The sequence below is a fragment of the Canis lupus genome, chromosome 27 (genome assembly GCF_003254725.2).
Source record: "Canis lupus dingo isolate Sandy chromosome 27, ASM325472v2, whole genome shotgun sequence".
Lineage (NCBI taxonomy): Eukaryota > Metazoa > Chordata > Mammalia > Carnivora > Canidae > Canis > Canis lupus.
This window is the reverse complement of record NC_064269.1, coordinates 25,952,107-25,973,580: the sequence shown is the minus strand read 5'-3', so window position 1 is coordinate 25,973,580 and position 21,474 is coordinate 25,952,107. Positions and strand designations below refer to the sequence as shown.

At 41.9% G+C, this 21,474-nt stretch overlaps 1 protein-coding gene across 1 annotated transcript in view; it reads left to right on the top strand.

Annotated features, from left to right (window-relative positions):
- Positions 1-19,936, top strand: part of LOC112665613 (cationic amino acid transporter 3-like) — a 28,492-nt gene extending 8,556 nt beyond the window's left edge. Inside the window, exon 2 of the mRNA XM_035707559.2 lies at positions 17,684-19,936. Within this exon, the coding sequence (XP_035563452.2) occupies positions 18,256-19,545 (1,290 nt within the window). The 5' untranslated portion in view covers positions 17,684-18,255 and the 3' untranslated portion in view covers positions 19,546-19,936. The remainder of the gene's footprint in view (positions 1-17,683) is intronic.
- Positions 19,937-21,474: the final 1,538 nt, after the last annotated feature.

The following is a 21,474-nucleotide window of genomic DNA, read 5'->3' as shown; positions in this document are numbered from 1 at the left end:
ACAACAGCTAAAAGGTAGCATGACCACATGCCCACCAGTGGATGGAAAGATAAACAAGATGTGGGACACATGCACAATGGAATATTATTCAGCCTTAAAAAGGAAGAATATTCTGACACATGCTGCAACATGGATGACCCTTGAATACATTATATTAAGTGAAATAAGCCTATCACAAAAGGACAATATTGTATGATTATATTTATATGAAGTACCTCATATAAATTCAGGGCCTAGAAGTAGAATGATGGTTGCCAGGAGCTGTAGGAAAGAAAGAATGGGGAGTCACTCTTTAATGGGTACAGAATTTCAGTTTAGGAAGGTGAACGAGTTCTGGAGATGGATGCTGGTGATGGTGACACTATAGTGTGAATGTGAAGCCCTCTTGGACCACCCATTTTAAAATCACAACAACCACTCTGAGAATGTCCTAACCTTTTCTCGCTTTCCTTTCCTCTGCAGCACTATTAAAATTGAACACAATGCATATTCTTATTATATGTTTACTGCTTGCTTTCTACTGCAGGAATGTAAGCAACTTGAGGGGAGAGATGTCTTTGTTTTTCTTTGCTTTATTCACAGTACTAAATAAATGGGGAGCAGTCTATTCGTTGAATGAATAAATGGAGGATGATGATTGGACACAGACCTCTATCTAGAGAAAGCACAAAGAGAAAGAGAAAATAGGAAGATTCCATTTTTCATTTGGTTTTGTCAACAAATTTCTTCTACCCCTGGGTATGAGACTCAATCCTAGTGTTGATGGTGGCTTTTATTTTGTTTACCTTCGTATCTATTCTCACCTGCTTCCACGATGGAAGTGTTAGTGTAAACATGCACCACATTTAATATTATTTCAAGCTCTTGCTATGACCTCAAAGCCTCTACTCTTGTAGTCTTTACTATCTCCTACCAGAGTTGCAAGGCCGCTGAATTAGGAGTTTGGAAACTGTGGGGAAGCTCAGCTATCCAGAAAGCCTTAGACTTCTTTGTTTGGGAGTCACTGGTTTGACTGTCTCTGAGGTTTTCATTGTCTGAAAATGTTAAGGAGGATTAGAGAATTTATATATTTTGGGATCAGGAAGGAGCTGTGCTTGGACACAATGGAATTGCTCTAATCTCTAGAGATGTTGCATTTACAGTCCACTTCTCTGAAACTTTGAGAACTTGAAAAGAGTCATTTAGTGCCCTCATTAACCTTCCTCTCAAGTCCTCATCAGACTTCCAGGAAAGCAACTGATATCCAAACTATCTTTGAAGGCCAACCTCCAGACTGGTAGGAGTGTTAACACTCAACTATGGAAACCAGTGGAACTTACTGCTTTGGAAAATTTTTCCTGTTTTGAAAAGGAAGGTCCAGAGTGAGGGCAGTACCCTTTTCAGACAGATAAGTGAACACAATGACCTTTAGGACAAAGGAGAATGTGCAGGGATGGCTGGGAAAGCAAGACAGCCTGTAATTCAATGGATGAATTATTGGATTTGACAGTTCTTCTGGGACACCTGGGATGGAACTTTGGGAGTTTGGAAGGAGCTCAGAGAATGAGAGAATCACAGGGAGGAGGGAGAGAAGGGTGGAGCCTGAGGACCTTATGGGATTCATTCAAGCTGTCTTCATGTTCTCTGGTCGCCCTCTGCATTTCTTTAACCACATCAGTGCCATGCACCTCCTTTGAGAGAGATTCTTCCTTAATTAAAGGGAGATTCACAGGCCCAGGGCCCTCATTAGGAAAGATCCTCAGAACATGCTCTTGAAATTGATGATTCAGCATGTTCTAGTCTCTTGTTTCTTCCTTGGACTTTTCTCTCTTTCAAAAAAATATCCTACTTCGAGGAATCTAGATACTCAATCAATACATCTATATATTCATTTTTCTTTCCTAAAAAATTCTTTTGATTGCTTGCTACAATCATGAGCAGATTTGGCTTGAATAGTGAGGGTTGGAGATGGGAGTGTGGAATTCAGGAAGAGGAGGTACATGGATTCTGGCTCTGCCTTCTGGATGCTTTTAGGCCGTAAAGGAATTTAAGTGATACACCCAGGACACAAGCTGACAGAAAAGGGAATTAGTTTCAAGAGAGCATTAGGAAAAGTTGTAAGTGCTAGTAAGAAGGGGAGGAAGGTCAGAGATGGGGATCAGTCAGGATGGTTTAGGAATGGATTCTTTGACATGGAAGGGAAAGGTTATAGATAGGAATGTAGAAGAACTAGATGTTTAAGCCTGGGCAGGAGCAAGAAGGACATCCCTGGAAGTGTAGATACTTATCCAGACCAAAGACTCATCCCAGGAAGGGTAAGTCAGGATATGAGAAGCTGAATTAGGAAGGAGGTGATATATCAGAGGTAGGGGCAGAATTAAGGTGGGGCTCTGACAGCTGGGTCAGAGGGTCTGGACTGAATAGAAACCATCAAAATAATCACAGATAATTACAGGGAAAAAGGTTATTTTTGAACATGACATTTGAGGATGATGTTGCTCTGTTTTGTTATAAATTGGATTTATAGTAGGTTCTCTCAGGATTCCCCATCATAGAGTTGCTTTCTCTTCTTAAGTTTGGTTGTTCATTTGTTAATTTTGCCTGCTTCTGTTGGAATCATAAAATATGATCATTTAGTTCCCAGAGTTTTGTTCTTTGGGTTGCTTCTCTGGTATCTTCATACTTTGTAGGCCCACTGTTGCTCATCTTCACTAAAAGTGGGAAGAGTGCAAAGACCACACCGCATAACACAGTTCAGAGAAACAGAAATTATCGGGTATTACCCCTCTCTGACTCTGCCATTCAGATGGTCTTCCTCTGGGGTTCCTGGTCAGGGTCCATGGATGGACTTCTGAAGAGTATATTACATTTTTGAGGGTGACTAACTTCAGAGGGATCTGTGATTCAACAAATGTGAAGAACCACTGTTGTGTCTTTGTTGGGAGATAGGAGAATGAGGATGGTTCCCCAGAGAGAGAAACATGGTACAAGCATCCTTAATGCCAACTACAGGAGCCTCCAAGGATAGTTGAAGGAGCTGAAGGAAAAAGAGGAATTGGGAAAAGGGACATGGGTTCAGAGGGATCTAGTAGGAGGGGTGCTCCCTCTTCCTTTGTTCTTCCTCCTCTTTCTAGCAGGTATTCCTTCTTTGTATTCTCCATTCCCTGATGATCACAAGATTCCAGTTCCCCTTCAATTTAAATCTATTGATTGCCTGCCATTTATCAGGCTCGATAACAGGTTCTCTCACGTTAGGTCTTACAATTCCTGTGTGGAACCTACAGTGCACAGGGTGGGGTCAGTCCTTTTCTCAGTCATGGCATGTTTGTGCCATCTCTTCCTGTCAGGCCCCTTTCAATGCATTTATTTTCCCTTTTCATCCTTATCTCTATTCTCATTTCCGCTCCTCAGTGAGGGCACTTGCTTTAGTGTATTTAACAAATAAATGCTCTTCCAGTCCATGCTCTGTATATGTATTTAGTTACATTCAGCCACTCAACAAACACAGTGCTGATTGTGTCAGGCACAGGTATAGGTGCAGGAAAGAGAGCCAGGAGTAAAAGATTAAAAAAGAAGGGAACAAAGGGAAAGGAGAGAAAATGAGTGAAAATATCAGTGAGGGTGACAAAACATGAGACACCTAACTCTGGGAAATGAACAAGGGGTAATGGAAGGGGAAGTGGGTGGGGGGTTGGGGTGACTGGGTGATGGGCAATGAGGGGGGCACTTGGCGGGATGAGCACTGGGTGTTATGCTATATGTTGACAAATTGAACTCCAATAAAAAATTTAAAAAAGAAAACAATATGTTTTGATGGTGCTTACATCCCTCTGGAATGAGACAAATTATGAACAAATAAGACATATAGCTCCTTAAATAGTGATCAGTTCTATGGGAAAAGAAGGACTGGGGTAAGTATGGTGTGTGGTTAGGAGGGGACTGCAGCTGTATGTGTAGTGAATCAGTAAGGCTGGGCAACAAACATGCTATTTCACCCAATGCAGTGAAGGGATCCACCATGTGGATATCTGGGCTAGAAGTGGTGCAGTTATAGGGGACAGCCAGTACACAGGAGGCCAGAATGGTTAGGAGGCCAGTAGCCAGAGAGAAATGAGTGGAAAGAGAGAAGCAGACAGTGAGAGCTAGTTTGGTCAGTGGCAAATACTATAGGACTTTGTAAGTCATTGTAAATGCAGACTTTGACTTTACTCTGAATAAAAAGAGAAGCCAATATAAGATTATGAGCATAAGAACATTACATTTTTTAAAACAGATATATGTATATCCTTGACAAATACACCACATTTTTTACTGTTTTATAAATGTACATAATGGCATTGCTCTATACAGCTCATCCTGCCTTTACTTTTCCTACTTAATATTATTTTTGAGATCTACCCATGTTGCTATCTGTGTATCTACTGTATTATCTCTGACTGCTGTGCCATATTTCATTGTGCACACATGGCATATATTCCTCTAGGAACAGATGCTGGCACAGCTCCCGCTTCCTGCCACCACAAACAGTCCTGTGATGAACACACTCACATGGGCTCTTATGAACGCAAGAGACAGTTTTCTGGGTGTGCACCTGGGAGATGCATTGTGGGATGGGAGGGTGTGTGTGTGTGTGTGTGTGTGTGTGTGTGTGTGTGTTCTTAATTCCACTGGGATTGTGCTTCCCGATGGTGACCCAGTGATGCTCCATTCAGTGGTGCATGATGTATCTTCTCACTGAATTATCATGCTGATACAGTAAGGAGGGTCAGGTGAGGTCCCTTGCGGATGAGTGAACTGAAGCCTAGAGAGAGTGAACAAATTCCCTGAGTTCATGTGGTCTCATGGAAGAGCCCAGGGCTCACTCACATCCAGCATTCTGCCATAATAGTCATTGCTCTTACCTCTATAGTACTCAATACTGTCTCCTCCAGAAATAAGATGAGGCATCTGTAGGTAATGATATTATTATTGTTTATTATTATTATTATTATTATTATTATTATTATTATTATTCTTGTACTTGAGTCTTGCATTTTTCTTTTTCTTAAACTTCTTTTATCATTTTTTTGGTATTTTTTTTTATTGTAGTTCATTTGGCAACATATAGTATAACACCCGGTGCTCATCCTGTCAAATGCTCCCCTCAGTGCCCATCACCCAGTCAACCCAACCCCCTGCACAATTCCCTTTCCATTACTCCTTGTTCATTTCCCAAAGTTAGGAGTCTCTCATGTTCTGTCACCCTCACTGATATTGCCAAATCATTTTCTCTCCCTTCCCCTTTAATCCCTATCGCTATTTTTTATATTCTCAGAATGAATGAAACCATACAATGTTTGTCCTTCTCCAATAGACTCATTTCACTCAGCATAATACCCTCCAGTTCCATCCACGTCGAAGCAAATGGTGGGTATTCGTCATTTCTAATGGCTGAGTAATATTCCATTGTATACATAGACCACATCTTCTTTATCCATTCATCTTGCGATGGACACCGAGGCTCCTTCCACAGTTTGGCTATTGTGGACATTGCTGCTATAAACATTGGGGTGCAGGGGTCTCTGTTTTTCACTGTATCTGTATCTTTGGGGTAAATCCCCAGCAGTTCAATTGCTGGGTCGTAGGGCAGATGTATTTTTAACTCTTTGAGGAACCTCCACACAGTTTTCCAGAGTGGCTGCACCATTTCACATTCCCACCAAGAGTGCAAGAGAGTTCCCCTTTCTCCCCAGCCTCTCCTTTGTTGTTTCCTGTCTTGGTCATTTTCCCCGTTCTCACTGGTGTGAGGTGGTATCTCATTGTGGTTTTGATTTGTATTTCCCTGGTGGCAAGTGATGGAGAGCATTTTCTCATGTGCTTGTTGGCCATGTCTACATCTTCCTTGGTAAAATTTCTGTTTATGTCTTTTGCTCATTTCATGATTGGACTGTTTGTTTCTTTGCTGTTGAGTTTAATAAGTTCTTCCCAGATTATGGATACTAGCCCTTTGTCTGATATGTCATTTGCAAATATCTTCTCCCATTCTGTAGGTTGTCTTTTAGTTTGTTGACTGTTTCTTTTGCTGTGCAGAAATTTTTTTATCTTGATGAAGTCCCAATAGGTCATTTTTGCTTCTGTTTCCCTTGCATTCGTAGATGCATCTTGTAAGAAGTTCCTGTGGCCAAGTTCATAAAGGGTGTTGCCTGTGTTCTCCTCTAGGATTTTGATGGATTCTTGTGTAACATTTAGATCTTCCATCCATTTTGAGTTTATCTCTATGTATGGCATAAGAGAGTGGTCTAGTTTCATTCTTCTGCATGTGGATATCCAATTTTCCCAGCACCATTTATTGAAGAGACTGTCCTTTTTCCAGTGGATAGTCTTTCCTGCTTTGTTGAATATTAGTTGACCATAGAGTTGAGGGCCCACTTCTGGGTTCTCTATTCTGTTCCATTGGTCTATGTGCCTGTTTTTGTGCCAGGACCACACTGTCTTGATGACCACAGCTTTGTAGTACAACCTGAAATCTGGCATTGTGATGCCCCCAGCTATGGTTTTCTTTTTCAATATTCCCCTAGCTATTCCAGGTCTTTTCTGATTCCACACAAATTTTAAGATTATTTGTCCCAGGGATCCCTGGGTGGCGCAGCGGTTTAGCGCCTGCCTTTGGCCCAGGGTGCGATCCTGGAGACCTGGGATCGAGTCCCACGTCGGGCTCCCTATATGGAGCCTGCTTCTCCCTCTGCCTATGTCTCTGCCTCGCTCTCTCTCTCTCTCTCTCTCTCTCTGTGTGTGACTATCATGAATAAATAAATAAAATCTTAAAAAAAAAGATTATTTGTCCCAATTCTTTGAAGAAAGTCCATGGTATTTTGATAGGGATTGCATTGAATGTGTAAATTGCCCTGGGTAGCATTGACATTTTCACAATATCAACTCTTTCAATCCATGAGCAAGGAATATTTTTCCATCTTTGTGTCTTCCTCCACTTCTTTTAGAAGTGTACTGTAGTTTTTAGGATATGGATCCTTTGCCTCTTTGGTTAGGTTTATTCCTAGGTATCTTATGCTTTTGGGTGCAATTGTAAATGGGATTGACTCCTTAATTTCTCTTTCTTCAGTTTCATTGTAAGTGTATAGAAATGTTACTGGTTTCTGGGAATTGATTTTGTACCCTGCCACACTGCTAAACTGCTGTATGAGTTCTAGCATTCTTGGGGTGGAGTTTTTTGGGTTTTCCACATACAGTATCATGTCATCTGCAAAGAGGGAGAGTTTGACTTCTTCTTTGCCAATTTGAATGCCTTTTATTTCTTTTTGTTGTCTGATTGCTGAGGCTAGGACTTCTAGTACTATGTTGAGTAGCAGTGGTGAGAATGAACATCCCTGTCCTGTTCCTGATCTTAGGGGAAAGGATTCCAGTGTTTCCCCATTGAGAATGATATTTGCTGTGGACTTTTCATAGATGGCTTTTAAGATGTGAGGAATGTTCCCTCTATCCCTACGCTCTGAAGAGTTTTGACCAAGAATGCATGCTGTATTATGTCAAATGCTTTCTCTACACCTATTGAGAGGATCATATGGTTCTTGTTTTTTCTCTTGTTTATATGATCTATCACGTTGATTGTTTTAGGAATGTTGAACCACCCTTGCATCCCGGGGATAAATCCCACTTGGTCATGGTGAATAATCTTCTTAATGTACTGTTGGATCCTATTGGACAGTATATTGTTGAGAATTTTTGCATCTGTGTTCATAGCGGATATTGATCTATAATTCTGCTTTGTGGTAGGGCCTTTGTCTGGTTTTGGAATTAAGGTGATGCTGGCCTCATAAAATGAATTTGGAATTATTCCACTCTTTTTTATCTTTAAGAACAGTTTTAGTAGAATAGATATTGTTTCTTCTTTAAACATTTGATAGAATTCCTCTAGGAAGCCATCTGGCCCTGGACTTTCGTGTTGTGGGAGGTTTTTGATGACTACTTCAATTTTCTCCCTGGTTATTGGCCTCTTCAGGTTTTCTATTTCTTCCTGTTCCAGTTTTGGTAGTTTGTGGTTTTCCAGAGATGCGTCCATTTCTTCTAGATTGCCTAATTTATTGGCATATAGCTGCTCATAATACGTTTTTAACATCGTTTGTATTTCTTTGTTCGTTGTGATCGCTCCTCTTTCATTTGTGATTTTATTAATTTGAGTCTTTTTTCTTTTTAATAAGGCTGGCTAATGGTTTATCTATCTTATTAATTCTTTCAAAGAACCAACTCCTGGCTTTGTCGATCTGTTCCGCAGTTCTTCTGGCCTCTGTTTCATTGAGTTCTGCTCAAATCTTCATTATCTCTTCTTCTGCTTGGTGTAGGTTTTATTTGCTGTTCTTTCTCCAGTTCCTTTAAGTGCGAGGTTAGCTTTTGTATTTGAGTTTTTTTCTAATTTTTTGAGGGATGCTTGCATTGTGATATATTTCCCTCTCAGGACTGCTTTTTCTGTATCCCAAAGATTTTGAACAGTTGTATCTTCATTTTCATTAGTTTCCATTAATCTTTTTAATTCTTCTCTAATTTCCTGTTGACCCATTCATCTTTTAGGAGGATGTTCTTTAACCTCTACGTGCTTGAGTTTCTTCCAAATTTCTTCTTGTGATTGAGGTCAAGTTTCAAAGCATTATGGTCTGAAAATATGCAGGGAACAATCCAAATCTTTTGGTATAGGTTGAGACCTGATTTGTGACCCAGTAGTTGGTCTGTTCTGGAGAAAGTTCCATGTGTACTTGAGAAGAATGTGTATTCTGTTGCATTCGGGTGCAAAGTTCTGGTTCAGTGTATCATTTAAAGCTCTTGTGTCTGGCCAGCCTGGGGTGGCTCAGCGGTTTAGTGCCGCCTTCAGCCCAGGGCATGATCCTGGGGACCCAGGATTGAGTCCTACATCGGGCTCCCAGCATGGGATCTGCTTCTGCCTCTCTGCCTGTGTCTCTGCCTGTCTCATTCTTCTGTGTCTCTCATGAATGAATAAATAAAATCTTTAAAAATTAAATAAAATTAAATAAAATAAAGCTCTTGCATCTTTGGTGATGTTGTGCTTAGAATATCTGTCATTTGCAGAAGGTGCTGTGTTGAAGTCTCCTACTATTAGTGTACTATTATCTAAGTATGTCTTTACTTTGGTTATTAATTGATTGATATATTTGGCAGCTCCCACATTAGAGCCATAAATATTCATGAATGTTAGGTCTTCTTGTTGGATAGACCCTTTAAGTATGATATAGTGTCCTTCTTTGCCTCTTACTACAGTCTTTGGGATAAACTTTAATTTATCTGATATGAGGATTGCTACCCCAGCTTTCTTTTGAGGACCATTTGAATGGTAAATAGTTCTCCAACTTTTGATTTTCAGGCTGTAGGTGTACTTAGGTCTAAAATGAGTCTCTTGTAGACAGCAAACAGATGAGTCTTGCTTTTTTATCCAGTCTGAAACCCTGTGTCTTTGATGGAATGATTTTTTCCCATTCACATTCAGAGTTACTATTAAAAGATATGAACTTAGTGTCATTGTAATACCTATTCAGTCCCTGTTTTTGTGGATTATTTTTTGGGGTATCCTCTTTCTTTTACAGGGTCCCCCTTAATATTTCTTGCAGAGCTGGTTTGGTGGTCACATATTCTTTCAGTTTCTGCCTATCTTGGAAGCTCTTTATCTCTCCTTCTATTCTGAATGAGAGCCTTACTGGATAAAGTAGGTCTTGGCTGCATGATCTTCTCATTTAGGACCCTGGATATATCCTGCCAGCCCTTTCTGGCCTGCCAGGTCTCTGTGGAGATGTACTGATAATCTAGTATTTCTCCCCATATAAGTTAGGGATCTTGTCTCTTGCTACTTTAAGGATTTTTTCTTTGTCTTTGAAATTTACATGTTTCATCATTAAATGTCAAGGTGTTGAACAGTTTTTATTGATTTGGGGGGAAGAACCTCTCTATCTCCTGGGTCTGAATGCCTGTTTCCTTCCCCAAATTAGGGAAGTTCTCAGGTATGCTTTGTTCCAATATGCTTTCTGGCCCTCTGTCTCTCTTGGGGCTCTCTGGAACCCCAATTATACATAGATTTTTCTCTCTGAGACTATCGTCTATTTCCCTTAACCTTTCCTCATGGCCTTTTAATTGTTTTTCTCTTTTTTACTCAGCTTTCTTCCTTGCCATCAACTTGTCTTCTATGTCACTCACTCTTTCTTCTACCTCATTAACCCTTGTTGTTAGGACCTCCAGTTTGGATTGCATCTCATTTGATTGATTTTTAATTTTGGCCTGGTTAGAGATAAATTCTGTAGTCATGAAGTCTCTTGAATACTTTATGCTTTTTTTTTTCCAGAGCCACCAGTAGACTTATCATTGTGCTTCTGAACCTAGGTGATTCTGCCGAGGTCAGAGACCAGAAATTGAAAACAAAGATCAGAACAAAATAATACAAAAGGACCACTAAAGTGAAAAACAAATTTTAAAACAAAGTAGTAAAAAATAAAAGGCCAAGAATCCCAAAGAAGAAGAGAGAAAAAAGGGAAAAAAAAAGGAGAAGAAAATAAAGGGGGGGACTGGGAGATAGTGGTGGTGATGAAGTTGTAGTGGAGGGAGAATGTAGTCTACCTGAGGTGTCCTAGAGGGTGACCCTCTTGGTTCTGAGTATATTAAGTTCTGTATATTAGAAAATGCTCAGTCCAAAGTTTATATAAACCAGAAATACTTGTAGAAGGCCCAAAATTGACCACCAAAACATAAATGAGTTAAGAGAGGTGGGAAGAATGGGAATGAGGAATCTCACAGAATGAACCAGCATGGTATACCACTTGGTTCTGGGTGCCTACTGGTCATGTTTTAAAAGGTATTAACTTCTGCCATTGTAGAACAAAATGAGGTAGAGAAAACAAAAAACACAAAACAAAACAAAACATATCTTATATATCTCCCAAAATTAAGTTGAGTATGATGAAGAGAATCTAGAAGTGGAAAATATATCTAGGACCTGTAATTGTAGAAATATGAGAGTAAAAAAGGTAGAATCCTAAAAATGAAGAGGTGGTAAAATATTGTAGTAAAGGTGGGAAAAGAGAAAAATAATTGGAAATTTTTAGTCTGATATAAAAACGAGTTGTATTGGAAAAAGGGGGGGGAAGGAGGGGTACCCTCTATTTCTATATACTGTAAATCCCTCGACTTCCCCTAGAGCTTTCCAGTGCTGCTTGGTCAAGAACTTGCACTTCCCCTGTCCTTCCAGCTGGTCTTCTAGGGGACTGGTTTGCTGTGCTGATTCTCAGGTGTGTACACCTGGGGGAGCTGCCCCACCCCCTGCTGGGTTCCAGGCTCAGGGGGAGCTGTTTACCCCATGAGGCCCCCATTCCCTGGTGGCCTTGCCTCTGTGAGGCACAGGGTGACACAAGGAGGAATAGCCACACTGGCGGCGGCCAGGTCTCCAGCTCTGGAGTCAGGTCCCCGCAGTAACTACCGCAGTCTCCCAGTCTGCACTGGCCTAGGTGCTCCCAGGCCAGCGGGGGTGCTGACCTGCACAGCTTGGGGGCACCTGGCAGCAGGAGAGTCTTCACCATCCTGTGCCCTCCCTACCTCTGCCTCCGCCTGTTCTGGGAAGAGTGCAGGAGCATGGGCTGTGTCCCCCGGCGCCCTGGGATCTGGGACCTGCGCTGCTGGAATCACGCCCCGGGGCGCAGCTCCCGAAGTCAGCAGGGAGCCCTCGCCTGACCCACCAGCTTCTCCCAGAGGCCCAGCAGGCTGCACGCACCCGCCCTTCACCGCGCTCTCCCCTGGGGAGCACCTCCTCTGTTAGCGCCCGGAAACTGGAGGCTCCACTGCCCCTCCTGTCATTCTGCCCAATTCCCTGCCGAGCGCCTTTGGGTCCAGAAAGAATCCGGTGTGGAATTTTTAAAGTTCCTGCTTCTCAGGGGCTGGGCTTTCCTGTCCTGGAGGCTCTCGCCTCTGGGATGTAGCCGGGCTCCTCGTGGGGCCCCTCCCCCACTTGCTTTTTTTTCCTCTTCTGCCTTTCTACCTTGTTAGCAGCCAAAACCCTTCTCCCTGTAGTGTTTCAGCTGTTCTCTCTTTAAGTCTGAGGTCGAATTCATAGGGTTTCAGGATGGTTTTCAAGTTTCATAGATAAATTGGTGAGGACAGGTGAGTTGAGGACCCTACTCCTCCGCCATCTTCCTGAGTCTTGCATTTTTCTTTTTTCTTTGTTTCTTTTTTCTTTTCTTTTCTTTCTTTCTTTCTTTTCTTTTCTTTTCTTTTCTTTTCTTTTCTTTTATTTTCTCTTTCTTTCTTTTTTCTTTTTTTCTTTTTTCTTATGAGAGAGAGGCAGGAAGCACAGAGGGAGAGGAAGAAAGAATTCTCAAGTAGATTCCCTGCTGAGTTCAGAGCCCATTGTGGTGCTTGATTCCAGGACCTTGCTAATGACCTGAGCCTAAATCAAGAGTCAGTTGCTTGACTGACTGAGCCAGCCAGGCACCAAGCTTTGTATTTTTTTAAAGAATTTATTTTTTATTCAGAGAGAGAGGCAGAGACATAGACAGAGGGAGAAGTAGGTTTCCTGCAGGGAACCTGATATAGGACTTGTTCCTAGGACCCCAGAATCATTACCTGAGCCAAAAGGCAGACCCTTAACTGCTTCGCCACCCACGTGTCCCAAACCTTGTATATTTTGATACCTGGTCTAGCTCAGGAGCTAGAGTCCTAAACACTTGGAGCTTAGGACTCCAAGTGTTTAGCACCAACATAGATGAGTGTGGCTAATTAGAATCCTTAGGGTTTGAAGGCAAATTCTAAAGAATAAAACTAATTTCATTGTCTCATGAAGGCTAGCTAACAGGCTTGAGTTTTAGTAGGTAATTTTAAGACTAGACATTTATAAGGACTAATTGATTATCAACATTTGGGGACTTTGGATCAGATTTCAATATGAAAATTAGGTAGATGATATTAAGTCCATATTATTTGCTAGGACACTTAGCTACATACGTTGTAGGCACATTTCACTTACTTGTCACAACTACCCTAGGAGGAATTTAACTCCCACTTGACTCTTGTGGAAAATAAAGCCCCAAGAGGTGAACTAATTTGTCCAGAGTCACTGGGTATGAGGCTAAGTTGTGATTTTAACTGGAACCATCTACCTGCAGATCTTTACTCCTTTTTTTAATTTTTAATTTTTTAAGATTTTATTTATTTATTCATGAGAGAGACACAGAAAGAGGTGGAGACTTAGGCAGGAGGGAGGAGGGAGAAGCAGGCTCCCTGTGGGGAGCTTGATATGGGACTCCATCCCAGGAACCCAGGATCATGACCTGAGCCAAAGGCAGATGCTCAACCGTTGAGGCACCCAGGGGTCTCCAGATCCTTACTTCTAACTACTCAGCTGTACTGCCTTCCTGTGAAGGAAGATTTTAGAATTTCTTCCCTTTAATCCTGAAGCTAATTTCTTTTCAGGGGGTGGTTTAGAGCAGTCATGGGAAGTACAAGGCCAGAGGACAAAAGTCTCCAGAAAGAGGATCTGAAGTTTGAAAATGTCCCTAAGTGTCTTGATTATGCCTGCCTTTGTCCCCCAAAGTGCAAACCTCTTCCTCAGGACATCCAATGTGCATTATAGGGCCAGAGCATGATGCCTTCGAAAAGATAGAGATTCTCAAATTGGGTATGGGTGGTTGGTTGCCTATAGCCCAGGGCAGCCTGATATTTTTTAAAACAAGTGTCCTCATGATGTGATGAACACTGGGTGTTATACTATATGTTGGAAAATTGAATTTAAATAATAAAAAAGAAAAATGTAATTAAACAAGTGTCCTCAAAGAGAAACAATTCTTTATTACCAGGTATGGCTCATACCTGCCATGAATGATGTGTGGTTAATGTTTTTTCACAGTTAGTTTTCTCTCCACACATTTCATTTTGATTGCCTTATGCAAGGAAGGTGATATCATTAATGTCTTTATCTGATCCAGGTTTCTAAAGGTTTCCTGTCAATGTCAAGTAGATAAGAATTCTGGATTATGGGCTTTTTCAGATTTCTCTTCTCAGTATAGTCATTTGGTTAACAAATACTTAATGAGCACCTACCTCACAATCTGATGGAGGAGACAAGCAGCTGGCGTAGAATTCAGATACATTAGAATAAATGGCACATGGGGATAGCAAGGTGCTCTGAGAGCACATAGGAAGGCAGCATAAGGGTCAGGGAAGGCATCCTGTGGAAGCACTTTTGAGCTGGAAACCCAAAGAGAAGTAGGGTATAGGAAAGTGAAGGGGCTAAGAGGGCAGTAGGGACAAGGGAACAGGGTGAGTGCTGAATTTTGCAGCCAGAGCAGAAACTGGGCAGGGGATGAGGCTGGCAGAATGAGCACAGGTCAGAATATGAAAGAAGGAGGGACTATGAAAGAGGGCAGTGGGAACCATGGAAGCATCTGAATCCTAGGGATGAGCAGGGTATAACTCAGTTACATTTATAGTGTAGAAAGTTTCCATGAGTTAAGAAATGACCCTCCCGGGATCCCTGGGTGGCTCAGCGGTTTGGCACCTGCCTTTGGTCCAGGGCACGATCCTGGGGTCCCGGGATCGAGTCCCGCGTCTGGCTCCCGGCATGAAACCTGCTTCTCCCTCTGCCTGTGTCTCTGCTTCTCTCTCTCTGTGTGTGTGTCTATCATGAATAAATAGATTTTTAAAAATCTTTAAAAAATAAAAAAAGAAATGACCCTCCCTTGGTGGGAATGCAAACTAGTATAGCCACTCTGGAAAACAGTCTGGAGGTTCCTCAAAAGGTCAAAAATAGCTATCCTACAACCCAGCATTTGCATTATAAGGTATTTGTCCAAGGGATATAAATTTAGTGATTCATAGGGGGTGTGTGTACCCCAACGTTTATAGAAGCAATGTCCACAATAGCTAAAATATATAAAGAACTGAGATGTCCTTTGACAGATGAATGGATAAAGAAGATGTGGAGTATATGTATATATATATATACATATACATATATACATATACACATTTACTCAGCCATCAAATAGAATGAAATTTTACCACTTGAAATGATGTGGATAAAACTAGAGTGTATTATGCTAAGTCAAATAAGTTAGAGAAAGACACCATATGATTTCTCTCATTGTGGAATTTAAGAAACAAAACAGATGACCTAAGGGAATGTAAAACAGAGAGATAAGTAAACCATAAGAGACTCTTAACTGTAGGAAACAAACCCAGGGCTGCTGATTAGGTGGGGAGTGGGGGGATGAGGTAACTGAGTGATGGGCATTAAGGAGGGCACTTGTTATAATGAGCACTGGGTGTCCTATACAACTAAATTCTATCCCTGAAGCTAATAATACACTATATGTTAACTACATTGAATTAAAAAAAAAAAAAAAAAGAATCGACTCTCCCTATCTACCTCACTGCTTGTTGTTAAATACCCACCATTTTCTTCAACTTGGATGGAACTTATGCTGATTGAAGTAAGTCAATCGGAGAAGACAAACATTATATGGTCTTATTCATTTGGGGAATATAAAAATTAGTGAAAGGGAATAAAGGGAAAGGAGAGACAATGAGTGAAAATATCAATGAGGGTGAGAAACCACGAGAGACACCTAACTCTGGGAAATGAACAACAGGTAGTGAAAAGGGAGGTGGGGGCAGCCCTGGGTGGCTCAGTGATTTAGCACAGCCTTCAGCCCAGAGCCTGATTCTGGAGACCTGGGATCGAGTCCCACATTGGGCTCCCTTAATGGAGTCTGCATCTCCCTCTGCCTGTGTCTCTGCCTCATCCTCTCTCTCTCTCTCTCTCTCCCTCACTCTGTCTCTTTCTGTATCTCATGAATAAATAAATAAAATCTTTAAAAAAAAAAAAAGGAAAGGGAGGTGGGCGGGGGGGGGTTGGTGTGACTGCGTGATGGGCACTGAGAGGGGCACTTGGCGGAATGAGCACTGAGTGTTATGCTAAATGTTGGCAAATTGAACTCCAATAAAAAAATTAAAATAAAATATAACATTGAAACAGGTGAATGGCAAATCCGAGATAGATTTCTAGGTAGATGGCCTAGCTATCCATAATCCATCTATAGAGAAGACTTTTCAATTAGACTTGATCTTTCTGTCTTTCAATACTTCTGGCAACTTTCCTAAAGTTCTCTCTTAACCAAAGCTTGAGTAGGGAGGAGGGTGGGGGCCACGTGACTTTATTATCTTCTCCACTACTCATTTCCAGGCCATTGCTGTGAATTCTATATCCAAAGCCTTGCTTCCCTTGAGGAGGGGACCATTTGAATAACAGCAGAGGAGGGGGAAAGAAGAACCACATGTGGTGTTCCTTCATTAAAATATTTTGCATATTCAGACAATGGTTTGTGGGAGTTAAAAATAACTCCTTATGAAAAACTCATAGGGAGTTACAAGTGAGGGTTAAAATAGAAGCTCAAAGCACAGACCTTGGTCTCCAGGCTCATGCAATCTGACATTACAGATATTGCAGGTGTGTACAGAGCACAGTGTTGCCAGTGAGGAAACTGTCTGCAGAAGTGAGCTCACCTTCTCTCCTGGAGCCCAGAGAGGGAGGAGACAGAAGGAATTGTTTAGGTCATGAGCTATTGAGCTAGGTGACATTTTTTTCTCCCTGCCCATCACATTCTCATAACTGTGTACACAAAAACTGTAGTGAATTTTGCCTGGGTACTTTGGGTGAGGTGTATTGAATGTCAGAATTCCCAAAACCACCTTCCTGGCTCCTCTCCCTTCTCAATCCTGGATGTGGGGTGGCTGTTGCCCCCATTTCTCTAGCATTTCTTTCCCAGGCAGCCTGGTCCTCTCCTTCTTGCAGGTGGTTATGAAGGCCCTGCCCCTTCCTCCTCACTCCTCTCTGTTCACAGCACCTCTGCAGGACTAGGTAGGGAAAGGGAGGGGTGGACTATACACTCTTGGCCATCAGTAGAGCTGAATGGATGAGGCAGAATGAGGGCTAGGGGGCCAAAGTGCCATCTGATCTTGGCTAGGTGATGTAGGGGCTAAGGATTTTAAGGCTGGAGGACCAATATTTGTATATTAACAACAGATGATTTTTAAAATGGGTCTGCAATTACAGTGAGGCCCACTAATCCATGAATTAATGTGTCATATCTCATGCTCAAGCACAGCGCACACACCCCGCATGTGAATTATTGCACAATACATTCATGCCCCGCTGTATCTTACAGCTTAATTAGTACATGAAGCTAGAGGTGTCAGACATACCCAAATTGGAATAAGTTATGTAGTATGTAAAAGAGCAGAATATTAGGGGGTGCCTGAGTGGCTTAGGTAGTTAAAATTCTGCCTTGGGCTCAGGTCATGGTCTCAGGGGCCTGGGATTGAGCCCTGCTTGGAGCTTCTTGCTCAGCAGGGAGTCAGTCTACTTCTGCCTCTCCCTCTACCCCTGCCCCCCTTTTGTGTATGTGTGTGTGTGCGCGCGTGCATGCACACGTGCATATGAGTGCCCTCTCTCTCTCTTCAAATAAATAAATAAAATCTTTTTTTAAAAAAGCAGAATGTTGGAGATATTTGGTACTTTTTTCTGTAGGGAAAGCAGGGTTGATTTGTCTATGGTGTCCTTTAGAGTCAGTTTCTGTGACTTTTGGGCTGCGACAGGTTACATGGGACTTCTGAGCTATGGTTGGTTGGTTTAACACCATTGTTCAGTAAATATTTACCATTTACTTAGGCATTATGGAATGACAGCACGTACCAGATGAAATATGAAGCAGCATCTTTGAAGCCTGAGCAAAGGAACTCAGCAGCCCCAACCCATTTCAGCTTAACTCAGCCTCACGGAATCAGATCACAGACTCTCTCCACTCTGGGCTTGCTACAGCGCTGATCATTGAATCCTCTTCAATTCCAGCTGGAATTCTGTGTCAGGCACTTCGCAGATTTGGTCAAAAGCTGGTACGCAGACGTACATTGAAGCAAGATGTGACCCAGATCAGATATTTGAACACACTGGATTTAGTGACCCTGGGTGTGGACCGCACAGTGGGTATAGGTGTATATGTCCTGGCTGGGGAGGTGATCAGTAATCAAGCAGGACCTTCGATTGTGATCTGCTTTTTGGTGGCTGGCCTAGCCTCGTTGTTGGCTGGGCTGTGCTATGCAGAGTTGAGTATCCGGATTCCTCATGCTGACTCTGCATATGTCTACACCTATGTCACTGTAGGTGAACTTGGTGCTTTTGTCACTGGCTGGAACCTCCTCCTCTTCCTTGTTGCTGATGGAGTTGTGTTGGGTTGGGTGTGGATGTTAATTTTTGACAACCTGCGTGGGGACCAGATATCTGAGACCCTGACTGAGAACATTTCATCATATGTTTCCCGTGTCTTTGAAAAATATCTAGGCTTCTTTGTTATGGGTTTTGTGTTCTTCCTCATTGAATTCCGGAATCTAGGGGTTTTTGAGTTTTCCCAGATTTCCAAATGGTTCACATTGGTTAAAGTTTTCTTTCTCAGTTTTGTCATCATCTCTGGCATCATTAAGGGAGATCTGCGCAACTGGAAACTCACAGAAGAGGACTACATGAAGGCTGGGCTCAATGACACCTCTAGTTTGAGCCCTCTGGGCTCTGGAGGATTCATGCCTTTTGGCTTCCAGGGGATTTTCCGTGGCGCAGCTACCTGCTTCTATGCTTTTGTTGGTTTTGACAGCATTGTGAGCAGAGGTAAAGTAGCCCAGAATCCCCAGCATTCTATCCCTATGGGCATTGTGATTTCACTGTTCATCAGCTCTTTGTTGTATTTTGGTATCTCTGCAGCACTTACACTTATGGTGCCTTACTACCAGCTTCGACCTGGTAGCCCCTTGCCTGAGGTATTTCTCCATATTGGCTGGGTCCCTGCCTTCTATGTTATAACTTTCGGATTTTTCTGTATTCTTTCTGCACGCCTCTTAAACTTTACAGTCCCCATATATAGTCATATAAAGATGATGGCAGACGATGGCCTCCTATTCTATGCCCTTGCCAGGACCTATGTTGGCATATTCACCCAGGTTGTGGTCATCGTGATCATTTGTGTTATTGCAGCAGTCGTGACATTCTTCTTTGGACTCACTTATCTTGTGGACATCGATGTAGTTGGGTCCCTGATATCTCACTCTCTTGTTGCTATTTGTGTACTCATCCTCAGGTATCAGCCTGAGAGGAAGAATGAGGAAAACGAAGCACAGGTACTGGAGGAGAATGGACCTATGGCAGAGAAGCTGACTCTATCTAGTCTATTTTTTCCAAACAGCTCCACCCCCACTCCACTCTCTGGCCAGGTTGTCTCTGTTTGCTCCTCCCTGCTTGTTCTGCTGCTGACTCTGCTTTGCCTGGTGCTGACTCAGTGGCCAGGTCTGCTTTCTGGAGACCTAGTGTGGATCATAGTGGTTGTGCTCCTCCTGGTACTCATCGCTGGGATCACTGGGGTCATCTGGAGACAGCCACAGAGCTCCACTGCCCTTCACTTTAAGGTACCTCTTCTGCCTCTCTTCCCACTCTTGAGCATCTTTCTGAATATTTACCTAATGATGCAGCTGACAGCTGGCACCTAGGCCTTATTTGGTGCCTGGATGCTGATTGGGTTTGCTATCTACTTTGGCTATGGGATCCAGCACAGCCTGGTCACTTAACCCCACTGAAGTTAGGGCATGAACTTTAGACTTGAACTCAGCATTGCCAATACATATTTGGTTTGATATCATCACACTTGAATGCAGTATCATCCTCCTGCACAAAAAATGGAGAGTCCTCTTGAGCACATGGAAAGTTCGGCCTCCCATGGGATTTGGTGAGGGAGGACACTAATACAGCTCCGTATTGTGGAGTAAAGGATGTGTCTTTTGCTTTCTCCTCTTTTTTTTTAATAACTTTTCTACTTTTCAGTTGTGTCTGTAGCTGCTTATTAGCTTTAAAACAATAATTATTAAAGGAAACTAGAAAATGTGTTTTTGTTTTCTTTGAGTAAATATCCAGTCGTCGAAATACAAAAACCATACGGTAATTCTATTTCTAATTTTTTTTAGGCACCTGAACACAGTTTTCTGTAGTGGCTACATCAATTTACATTCATACCAACAGTGCATGATGGTTCCTTTCTTTCTATGTCCTAGCCAAGACTTGTTATTTCTTGTCTTTTAAATTTTAGCCATTCTGAGAAGTGTAAAGTGATACTTCATTGTATTTTTAATTTGCATTTCCTTGATGATTAGTGATGCTGAGCATCTTTTCATGTACCTGTGGGCCCCTGCCCATTTTTTAAATGGATTTTTTTTATTTTGGTGTTGAGTTGTATAAGTTCCTTATATAGTTTGGATATTAAGCACTTATTAGATATATCATTCGCAAATATCTTTTCCAATTTAGTAGGTAGCTTTTTGCATTTGTTGTAGGTTTCCTTTACTATTCAAAAGCTTCTTATTTACATGAATTTGGAAAGCTATATGCACACATAGGGCTATTTTAGCATTATATAAAAGAGCCAGGATTGGAAGCAACCCATGTGTCCACAAATAGATGAATGGATAAAGAAGATGTGTTATGTGTAGATAATGTAATATTAATCAGCCATTGAAAAGAAAAATCTTGCCATTTATAACAACATGGGTAGACCTAAAGGGAATAATGCTAAGTGTAACCTGTCAATTAAAGGGAGACAAATACCATATGATTTCACTTATATGCAGAGTTCAGGAAATAAAACAAATGAACAAACAAAGGGAGGAAACCCACTCCAGACTCTTAAATACAAGGAACAAACTGATGTTTGCCAAAGGGGAGGTGGGTGGGCCAATAAGGTAAAATAGATAAAAGGAATTAAATGTCCACTTACCTTGATGAAACCCTGAGAAATGTACGGAAATGTTGAATCATTATATTTTACACTTGAGAGTAATATAACGACACTGTATATTAGTTATACTTTAATTTGCTTCTATCAGGAAAATGGTGAAAGAGTAGTTAGTGGTCCTCATTTCATCTGGTCCCTTTAATTTAGTTGGGTAACTATCAAATCATCCTGAACATCTATGAATTCAATCTGAGATATAAGAAAAGAAAGGCTGGAAATGTACAAATAGAAAAGTGACCACTTTTTGCAAGGTGGGAGTGCAGAAAAGAGAAACGGAGGGGATATACCAGAAGATAAATGGTGGGGGAAAGGAGCCTCTATGAATCGGCTACCAAAAAGTGATATATAGCCCTGGAGCTCAAAATACGGACCTTTAGAGCTTTGCTCCAGAAAAGGACTTCTCTGCCTGAAAGGTGCTCAGGGGAAGTGGGGAAGAATGCCAGGTGGGACAGTGTGGTTCAAGATCCCCAGAGGCACTGAAAGAACAGGGACTCCAGAGCGACAAAGTTCCCAAGCATTGTAGCCAGGAAATTGGTTTAGTTCAGAAGCCCAAGAGGGGGCTTTCAGCCCCGGTTGCCATAAACCACCAACTGTGACCCAATTGGATGACAGTTCTCTGTGTTGGGACCCTGCA